The 11,288-nt window shown below is 36.9% G+C and overlaps 1 protein-coding gene across 1 annotated transcript; it reads left to right on the top strand.

Annotated features, from left to right (window-relative positions):
• The first annotated feature begins 756 nt into the window (after positions 1-756).
• Positions 757-9,031, top strand: LOC148840706 (glutathione S-transferase P-like). The gene is made up of 7 exons (XM_088923206.1): positions 757-844; positions 2,393-2,428; positions 4,861-4,967; positions 7,107-7,194; positions 7,548-7,651; positions 8,221-8,322; positions 8,630-9,031. Coding segments are annotated over exons 1-7 (627 nt in total). The 5' UTR covers positions 757-843; the 3' UTR covers positions 8,819-9,031.
• The last annotated feature ends 2,257 nt before the right edge of the window (positions 9,032-11,288 follow it).

Here is an 11,288-nt window from a genome sequence, read left to right as displayed (position 1 = left end):
GCAAGCAATGCTATCCACTGCACCACTATGACACTCTGGTAACATCAAAAATGTCTTAGTAGAAAAGAAACGTGCAGGGCTTCCAATCATGTAACTTATTAGTTCATTTAATTAAGCTCAGCTGGAAGGAAACCCAGCAGGTGTGTGAGACTCCAGAATAATGATTGGGAACCCTTGTTTATTGTTTAGCTCTAAGCAAACCCAGCCCTACAGAGTTGGAGCTGTCCATCTGAATTTAGCTACCAATTGTTTCCTGGCTATCAGACAGGACAGGTCTTCCCTAATCTTAGAGTAATTACTATGTACTGCAACTGAACTTGAATTATTTTCTTAATTGATATAGTATATACATTATCACCAGACAGTACAATAATGATATTTTGTGCATTTATAATAATATGTGCATTTATTATTTAATGGCATTTTTATTTTTTTCAACAGAATTTACATTTTCTAGCTTAAATATTATGCTAATTTGTAAAAATTTCAATCAGATACTGTAATAAGGATCACAGCAGCAACCGTGATCTTACTTGATGGAGGAAGCAAATGTAAAACAATGCAGTAAAAACTAAAATTAAATACCATTTCGCAATGATATTTTTATATCTCTAGGCATTATGAAAGTAAATTGATTTTCAATTTTAAAAAGGAAGAACACTAAACATTTTTTTCTTTGAGGTATTGCCAAACTTTGAGGTTACATCATAATGTTTCTCGTAGTACACTCAGTATGACTCAGCAAGATTTGCGCACAGCAGAAGCTTATAAAAGCATAGCAACGGAATCGCATTTGTCTCTATTTGCGGTGTGCCTTGCTTTGCAGTCAGAACCTCTCCAATAAGTAAGTGCACGTTATTTTTCACTTATATTGTACAATATACATGCAATACATGCAAGATCTCATGCAATATCTTAGTTAATAGTTTTCATATTTTAATTAGAATATTTTAGAAACGATTAAATAGGGAAGATTGCGTCTTCTGGCACATAAACGATCAAATTTGTGTAATTTCTGGCGTGACCGAGTTTCCTTTTTTGCATATTATTAACTAACTAGCAGTGTGTCTTGGTTCCCAAAATAGTTGTTTATTTGCATTTCTTAATGCTTTTTAAAAAATTCTCGGTAGTGGTTAGCAATTGAATGTAAAATACTTTCGATAAAAATCAGATCTCAATATGCAATTCGATTAATGTTTTCGAAATTTAAATCCCAGTCTAAACCAACTGCTGATTTTTCATGGTACTTTTATTACGTGCATACTAGTCAGACATTGTTTTTTTTTCTAGAATAGTTCAGCGAAATTAAATGCGTTCGTACTGTATGTGTGTGATACCGAATTGCTGAGTGAGAAACCTTTAACCTTAAGTACGACTACGTATTTTACGATCAACCTTAATTAAGAAAGTCGTCGGTGGACCTGTTTTCATAAATTGTTGCTAACATTTGCACTTTACCTATTTTAAGCGAAAATACGTTAATTTAAAAGACACCAGTCAATCTTTACATGTCTCCCATTCAAATACGTTGTTGCATAAAATTAGTATTGAAACTACCATTTGAATTGTGATTGATCACAACCCATAAAGTACTCAATGGATCGCTGTGCTGGCAAAATTACCATCACGAATAATCTTCTGTAATGTTTTTGCTGTATTTTTGTATTGCATACATTTCCGCTGTTGTGATCTTGCTTTACTGAACTTGAACAGCCTTACGTCTTTCATTCGGATAAATTCTGTAGTGTTTAAATTGAAGACTTAATCGGAATAAGAGCATTGTTCTCGCATTTTAGATCGCTAATCATGCCCATATAGCACCCGAGTTACACACCACTCTTCTACAGTTAAAATTTAAATATACCTAAGTGCATTTTTTTGTCTTTTCACGATGGATTTTTAGGAAACTGCAAGACTAAGATACTGTAGACTAAGATACAAACCTTGACCCTAATCTGTTATTAAAACTGGGAAGATAAGCAAAATAAGGATTAAGGTGATTAAGCATTGCAGAAATAAAGGACAGTATTTTTCAAAACGGCAGTATTAAAACCCTCAGCCTGCCTGCCTTGTAAGAAAAGTCTTAAATTTTCAAAACTATAGACTACAGGGAATGGAAAAGTCCATTTCCCTTTGGCCCCATTAATTAGAAAATGGTACATAGACAATGATTCCTCTGTGATGTAGAATTGCATAATACACAGTGAACTGGGAGTGAATGGTGAGGGACTGTGTACACATTAATAAAAAAAACATAGTTTGTGTTGTGGTTCAGAAAATGAGTTATTTAATACTGAGGTTAACACTTAAATTGGAATATTAAAAGCCCATATAATGAAATTACTATTAATTTTCTGTTTCTTCTAACTTTTTTCTTCTAATCTCATTGCAGTGCCAGCTTACACAATTACGTATTTCCCTGTCAGAGGTATGTAAACTCTGTACATTTCTGAAGTTTATTTAATTACTTATTTTCTTTCCTGCCATCTTTGGTGTAGAGAAAATGAAAAGATTGGATAACGTCCAAATCCGACATGAAGAAAGCAGATCTGGAGGGGGATCACCAATAAGACTCTAAAATTTGGAGAAAACTCAAAACAGTTCAGTCCAAGTCCAGAGCTCCAATGAGTCAGAATCAGAGTTATCTCAAGTAAAGTCCTGTGAAGGATCAAGTGATGCATATTACTATTTAATCATTTGTTTTCCTGACTTTAAATGTTATTTGGATGCAACATATGTGACAGTTGCAAAATAACATTACACATGTGTAAATTATAGCAAATAGTTTTGGATAAAGGCTAATTGTATGCACAAATAGTTGTAAGGCAAGTATTTAAAGTTGCCTGGATAAGAAGACCAAAAGAACGCTGTCAAAAATTCCTTGTCAACAACAGCAAAAATTATTGTATTGGCTAATGTAAATTAAGACTACATTTCTACATTGTACAATGGAGAATTGTCAGCTCAGTGCTTAAGTTTTTAAGTCACGTTTAAGTCACAGTATACAGTACTGTGCAAAGACTCACTTTAAGATGACAAATGCATTAAGTATGCTGTTGCTTAAACTCAACTGATGATGAAAAACATTCAGAACATTGACATTCAGAGAGACATCACTCCTCTCCCCCAAATAACTACTTTTAACTTTATGAGTACTTTGTGCTAAATTTGTTTTGGCCACTTTGTGACACTGGTTTCTGAAAGATTGTGTTTTGGAAAGTTCGCTCCCAGTGTATTACTTTGAGGAATTCCATGTGGGCATGTTGGGGAAAAACAACTTGAGGAAATGAAAAATAGTGCAGTAGCACCAACGAACAACACCAGTTTATTTCACCTGCGTTGGTGTAGAGGGGTCAGAGTGATGCCACTGCTTTAAGAAAAGAATCCTTAATATCTGATATAAATGAGAGAAATACAGCACTATAATTTTTTTTAGTTCTCAGAAAGCTGCTTATACTTCCTAAGGATGCCTATTCTGAAAGAATAGGGCAAAGGTTGGGACTATACTGTGAATGAGGTGTTAGTCCATTCAAGGGCAAATGCCTAGGCAATCTGGTGACTCCAGTTATCCCAGCCAAAATATATGTGGAAGGTGGGAGGAAACTGAAGCTCCTGGAAAACACACTAACCTTGCACACAATGTGCCCCAGTCCAAAACTGAACCCAGGACACCAGGAAGAACCTGGGGCATGGTTGGGGCTATTGCCTTACAGTTATGTAAGGATTCCCTATAAAAGGGAATGGAGGGACAGAAATAAAATATTGAATGAAGAAATAAGACCCTGTAATTAGAATAAACATCAAATACAGCATTACTCAAAATATACAGAACAGTTAAACATTGGACAGAATTGCCTTTTAAGATTCACAAATACTGCAGTGTACATTTCATTACACTACACGGTACTGTTAATGAACACAAAATACACAGTAAATATGGGTGACTCATAGTTTTCAACCCCCCCAAAAAACGCAGGTTAATGTTGAATTCACGTGAGTTGTGGCACACGTGAGTATTTCAAAAACTGTATTGTAAGAAGACTTTAAAAGTTTATGGCCAAATAGAGTCCCTGCACTTTCACTGGAGTTTGGGTGCGAGGGAACAGTGGGGGGCTCTTATAAACTGAGTCATGTTACAGCAAAGAGCCCAGTTTCTTGAAAATCAAGATCTTCCAGTTTGTTTGTGGTCATGAACATGGAGGGGATGATGTGCTGCTGTAGAGGCCCAATGAAAGATGCAGGGGACACCCTTTGAAAATTTTTGGTGCATGACAAAAACAGCCTCGCAACAAGATAGCTGGAGCAGAAATAATGCAAATATGCAATTCCATGGTGATGCCCAGTGTTCTGAAACAAATTCCCTACCAGCACAATAGCTAGTGCCCAGACAATACAGTCTGGCAGTATTTCCTACAGTTTCTGAAATAGGTAATATGCCGCGGTGGTTTTATCTTTCCAGTTTGTTAAAAGAATTTGCAAATGCAGAAACAAAGAACAACCTCAGCGTGCCATGGTTATTTCTATTGCATGGCTTTTTGCACTTATCAGTAAGGACAGAAAGTATCTCATTAATATTGAGCTTCTGCGATATTCACACATGATTTCATTAAAGAAATAGCTTCAGGACACAGTTTGTTCACAGGACTAAGCATATAATGGGAACAAAGGATCTTGTGATTTAGTTTTAAGTATACCACACATAGATTTCAAATGACTGCAATGGCCTCTAGCGTTTTCTGCAATCTTAGAATTAAGTGCATTATGTGCCTTGCCACAGTGTTTGTCTTCCTGTTTTAAATCCTGTAATGGTATGCTTAACATTGATGATTTAATTTAAAGTGCCTTGTGTATTGTGAACAGGGCGCTGCGAGGCGATGAGGATGCTTTTGGCGGACCAAGGCCAGGACTGGAAGGAGAATGTGGTTGAAATTAACATGTGGATGAAGGGAGACCTGAAAGCTAGTTGTGTGAGTTATTCACATCTCCATTTGACCCACCTTGTTTGTCTGCTGGGAGTTGATCACTTCTTGAAGGGGGGTTGGTGTAGGTAGGGTGGTCCCTTTCCAGGCCATCAAGGCCCATGGGGGAATGAGGGGCAAGGGCCACCATTTTTCTTGGCCATACAACACAGGAGGTGGAGGTGATGTGGTCAGCATCCCACTCCAGCCGGCCTTTTACCCCTGGAAGGGTTAACCCCCGATACTCATTTGGAAAGCAGGCTGAGTGGATCTGGGAGCCGTCTGGAAGGAATTAGAGTAAGCTACATTGCTTGCCCCTTACCTGGGATTGAACCCAGGACCTTCCGGTCAGGAGATAGACTCCCTTGCTGTCTGATCTACAACAGTCCCCGGGGGATAAGTCTAGTCTTCTATAAAGTTGGAGTTTTAAAAAAAATGGTGTCTTCCAAATAGAGCTGGACGATCATTGGATAACGATAATTATCGCGATATAATTTTCCTCGATTTAATTTTAACAAAAGTTCGATAAATGTTCGATATATATTTTAATGCTTTGCGCATGATATGCGTGTGAGTGTTGCAGACCGGGCAGCTAACGTGGTGGTGTTTACCCACATGGTGGTGGCTGACAAGATTGTAGTTACGAGTGGAGAAATGAGCAACACTGAAGCAAATGTAGTGCTGCCAACGACCAGCTTGAAGGATGATGACATCGTTGGCAGAAAAGGTCGTTCAACTTCGGTAATTTGGAGATATTTTGGCTTTTTATGATCAGACATAAAACAGGAAAGACAGGCAAAACCACAAACCTATTTCACCATTTAAAGCAACATCACCCGTTAGAACGCGCAGAAAGTAAAAAATTACAGTCACAAACTAGTGTTGTTAGTGGAAGGGGACCATCTATATGCACCAGGCCAGTATTCAGTGCGACTACACAGCAGCAAACCATAGTAGCATCATTTTCGAGCACCGTGCCTTACGACAAAAAAACGAAAAGACATGAAGACATCACAAATGCAGTTGCATATTGCATTGCAAAAGACATGCTTCTCATTAGCACTGTCGAAAATGAGGGATTCAAGAAGCTTATCAGAGTCCTTGACCCCAGATACGAGCTACCTGGTCGGAAACATTTTGCACTGACTGCGCTTCCTCGGCTGTATGCAGAGTGTAGGGAGATGGTAGAGCGGCAGCTGCAAACGGTGCCATTCTTCGCCACTACTTCTGATATGATCCTTTAAAGCACTTTAAACTTTGCAGTCTGTCTGAGCCATCTTCTATGTGTGTTTTATCACACTGCAGTATTTAATTTTTCTATTAAGATATTTATTTTGTAAATTTTACTCATGCATATTTTGACATAAAAAAGACTTGGAATACTCTCTACCTCAGATTTGTTTAATGTTTCTGCTGTTTGGCAAGTGTTTGTTGTGTTCTTAAAATAGAGTTGTTTAATTTACCAATTAACTGTCTGGTTTCTTCAGCTTTCACTCAGGAGAAAAAATCTGCCTTTAAACTTGAAAGAAATAATGATTTGACATTTATCGTGATAATTATCGATATCGACTGATATGAAAATTTTTATCGTGATAATGTTTTTGGCCATATCGCCCAGCCCTACTTCCAAACCTTGAGTCTGTTAGCTTTTTTTTTTCCTACTCAATCTTTTGTTAGCACTTGATCACATTGATTTTTCAACGCAGTTCTGTTTTTGCTCAAAATAGAAATGTCATCTCTCAGATGTTTTATTTAATGGAGGTGTTAGGGAGTGTATGTTCAGGTTCTTCATCAAAAGCTGTCACACATCTGTAGGAAGGGGGGTGGAAGAACAGAAAAAAGCTTTAATTACCTGATAAAATAGCTTAATGAATGGATCAGTTAAACCTCATAATTCAGAAATGATCTACAGTAAATAATAGAAGAAACCATTTTTTTTTGTATTTTCTATTCTGTATTTGTGAAGTAAAGTAAGACCTGCTGTCAATGTCCAAATCTAAGCAGTGTGTGAATGTTTTAAATTAAAATATTCACTTAATCGAAGTTTTGAAACTTTTATTTAAAGTATGTGTGCTGTCTTGGCTATCATAGAACTGTAAAGTAACACTACAAAAAAACTGTGTTCTCACCAAGCTCTTATTTATCTAGTTGTTCGGCCAGTTGCCAAAGTTTGAAGATGGAGACTTCACCCTGTACCAGTCCAATGCTATGCTGAGATACCTGGGCCGCAAACATGGTATGAGTTGAACATTTTCACCCCGTTTTCAAGAAAACAATACTGTTAATTTGTGTAGCTTTTGTTTAAACTGGGTAAAACTTGCATTGAATATTCATGAAGGGTATAAAAGTAATCCATTTATTAGCTGAGGGTGAGCATGAGATTAAATGAAGGGGAACGGTGAGACCTGTAACCTTTGCCTTGATCAGTTGCCAGAATACTGTGGAATTTGCCAGTTAATGATGTTGAAACTCTGTATCTCTTTTAATATAAAGACTTCAAATTTCATAAACAAGATGGTGCCTCGATTTCAGTCAATAGCTATGCAGTTGTCAGTGTCAAATAAAATATTTATAATCCTTTTCTTTAAGGACTTTATGGAAAAGATGACAAGCAAGCTGCTATCATTGATATGATGAATGATGCTGTTGAAGACCTCCGACTCAAGTACATCAAACTCATATACCAGGAATATGTAAGTATTGAAATGTGAAATGTGTAAAAATTCTTTCCATTGAATCAGGGAAGGGCGACTTAGTTTTTACATGGTAGCTGGCCACACCTTCACTCAACTGTCGTTCTGTGCCGGTTACCATGGATACTAATCTGACTGTTGTCTTGTACTACCTGGAGGCAATTATCTGTCACTCCCACCTCAGGTGGTTCAAACTACTAAAGCTGTGATCTGTCAGTACTAGGGCACTCTGTCATAGTGTTCACTGTTTCTTGCTTTAGGCCGAGTTTGCTGTGTCTTTGGTTTCTGGATTCTGGCCTCTTGCTTCTTCTTAACTATTTTCATTGAATTCTCCTGTTGTATTTTGTACTGTGTCTCTCACTTAATGGAATCTGCTTGTTTCCCACGTCTCCAAGCCCGTATTAGTGGATGCATGCATACTGTTTACAGTATATAACATCAGACTCAGCTTGGAGGATGGTGGGAGACAACTGCAATACAATAAAATTTTCTAAACACCTAATGCTGTAATACCTATCGATTTTATCATTCTCAATTTCCCCTTCTTTACCTGTGTTCCTTGACTGCAGGAAACTGGTAAGGAAAAATATATTCAGGACTTGCCCAATGACCTCTCCAAGTTTGAGAAGATCCTGTCCGGCAATAAAGGAGGCTTTGTAGCTGGTGACGAGGTATTGTTTTTTTTTGCTTTAATTTTCTGTGGATTATAACTTTTGAATGCGGTTAAATATTTGCTACATAGCTGTCTTAAGGTCCTACTGATCACCAAGTAAGTGGTAGTACCTAAGGAAAGTATAATTCATGGCTAATACATTTATACATCCCCCAGTTTGACTTTATACCATGTGTAGTTACAACATTCCTTTTTACAGTAATAAATTGGGGATAAAGGCATGGACTGTAGTTGAAATGGGAACAGGGAAGCTTTAAACCGTAACTGATTCTGTTCAATACTATGCTAATTCTCTTGTTTGGTAGATTTCTTTTGCTGACTACAACCTCCTAGATGTGCTGCGAAATCACCAGGTCTTGGCCCCAAAGTGTCTGGATTCCTTCCCCACACTGAAGAGCTACGTGGATCGTCTGTCTTCCCGCCCCAAAATCAAGGCTTTCCTGGAGTCGGATGAGCACAAGAAGCGTCCCATCAACGGCAATGGCAAGCAGTGATGATCCTGACAGCTACACAGGAATGGAAATCCACTTTGTTCACAGTTAGCCTTGGAGTTCTTTTTTTACTACTCGACTTGAGGCATGACAGTCCTAGCCTGATGCTTGTGAGCCAAGCTCTTTAGTTTCTACACAGTTTTGATAACCGCAGTTCCTATTGGGACAACAGTCTTCGCTCAGTTCTGTGTTTAATAAAATCTTTCAGAAACCTTTTTTTTTTGGGAGTTTTTATTAGCTGTTCTACCCGTTTCGTTCTAGTGGGAGTATTCTGTGCCTGTGTTCAGTGCATGTGGGGATATGACATTTCATGCATCCACTATGTGCCACTTCGTATCTCTAAAATATAACTCAAGAATCAATGGTTATCACATGGAAGTTTTATAGTAAATGTTTTAAAGCCAGTGTAATGCCATAATGGTGCTATTTTCCCTCCAGTTCTGTACTTTGTCAGAAGTAAATTCCTTTTCAAATTACACTGTAAATTCTGGTGACAGTCTTGCAGGCATCAGGTTTGGAAAAGGGGTCTATTAACAGTAAACAACATTAATCCGTACTTTTTTTCCAGAGGATGAAACCTTATTTTAAAAAACAATTTAGGGCACGGTTAACAATTGAGTTGTTCCGTATAAATAGGTATAGAAATAAGCAGTCCGCTCAGATGTCTATAAAGGGCATTTTTATGGTTGAATATTTAAAACTGTTGAGAAAAAAAGCTTATTTTGTGAGTCTGTCATTCAAGTTTATAAGGTCACTCTATAGACTGTTGATCTTTACAAAGCTCTGCATCACATCAGCAATATTATATATTATCTAGACATTCATAACCCTCTTACCGTTTGTAGGGTTTCATACTGTACTTCCCTTCCGAAATAACACCGATTTTAAAATGTGATCATTATAGCACAAAAAATGGTCTCGGTGGAATATACAGCATGACAATATACTGCAAAATCCACCCATACAGATAATTACAGTTGTGGTTTGTAGCTGAATTTCATGTACATAAAACACTGATATCCGATTTCTTGATGATAGAAAATGATAAAACGGATATCAAAAATGAAAGAAGTTAAGCAGTAGGGTCCGAAACTATGAAATGTGTATATATGTGTACACGTATATGTACAATGTGTACATATTTTGGTTTGTGAAAATAGTACTTATTTGCTTATAATAAATTCAAAGTCTTTCTCATAATAGCAGATCACATCTTTAACCTCTAACAGAATATGATGACTAGTATTACTGTAAATATAAACTCATTTTGAAACATAACAGCAAGGAAAAAAATGAGCCACTGTTACAAAATATAGCTTAAATTTTAAATAGTATATTTTACTATGAGAGAGATGGATAAATATTTATGATTTGATTTTAATTTCTTTCAGTTGGTGTTACAAAATCTATAAGAGATTAACCATGCATTTCCAATTTATGCCTTTCAAACAATTTTTCATCATATTTTGTTATTACATCCTTAATTAGATGTGTAATTGAATAAACCCATTGGAATACTGTGAATTAAGAAATTCATTATTAGGGACTGGCAAATCATGGACAAGCATGAGTCTTTTGTAAGAGACACAATTGCCTTATTTATCAATTAAATGAATAAAACATGAATATTCCTTTTATGTATACTTTTGACAAAATATGATTTTTTTCTCTTACTGTTCATTATTCTAGATTTCTGCCTTTTCAGGATAAACAAATGTGGACAAAGCATAGCCACCATGCTAAATGTTACTATTGAAAGAAAAAGGAGTTTTTGCTGGTGATCACAATTAAGTAAATTAAGACCACTGGGATTCGAAAAATGAACCACAAAGATTCAAAAGAACATATAAACTCTTTCTTCTGACCCTCTCCCAAGAATATCTGGCAGCAACAGAAGAATGCACGGCATTGCAAAGCTCCATAGAGAGCAGCAGGAGGCATTTAATAATCCTACGAAATTCCTTCCACAGTCAGACAGATATGCTGACAACAGGCTGCGTAGGGATGTCAATATATCATGTTATATCCTCCCTATCCTGTAATTGTATTTTCTAGCTCTAATACTATCAAGGCAGAGTTTCTAATGTATTTATTGGGTAGTTGCATTACATATGAAAATAACGGAGACTTTAAAAATAAAGTTCAAACTGTTTTCTGGTAAACCATCTGGGCCTGCATACGCTTGAGCCAGTAACAGGCGAGTCATGGATTGGTCAAGATTAATAAAATCTATGTGTCTGAGTTGCATAACTCAAATGTTCTACATCAGGGGTTCCTGAGGCCTTTGCATTCCAGCCAAGTTTAATTGCCTAATGTAAGTCTTAAGTCAATAAACAAGTTGTTTGACTGAAAAATGTGCTTTTTTTTAAAACTCAGAACACAAAAGTTCAGTTGGCGTGGCAGTGCAGTGGTTAGCATTACTGCCTGGCAGCACTGGGGCCCTGGGTTCAAATCTGAACCAGGGGTGCTATCT

The sequence above is a fragment of the Atractosteus spatula genome, chromosome 1 (genome assembly GCF_055471065.1).
Source record: "Atractosteus spatula isolate fAtrSpa1 chromosome 1, fAtrSpa1.hap1, whole genome shotgun sequence".
In the NCBI taxonomy this organism is placed as follows: Eukaryota; Metazoa; Chordata; class Actinopteri; order Semionotiformes; family Lepisosteidae; genus Atractosteus; species Atractosteus spatula.
Note: the sequence above shows the minus strand (reverse complement) of the source record. Positions and strands in the feature narration are given on the sequence as shown.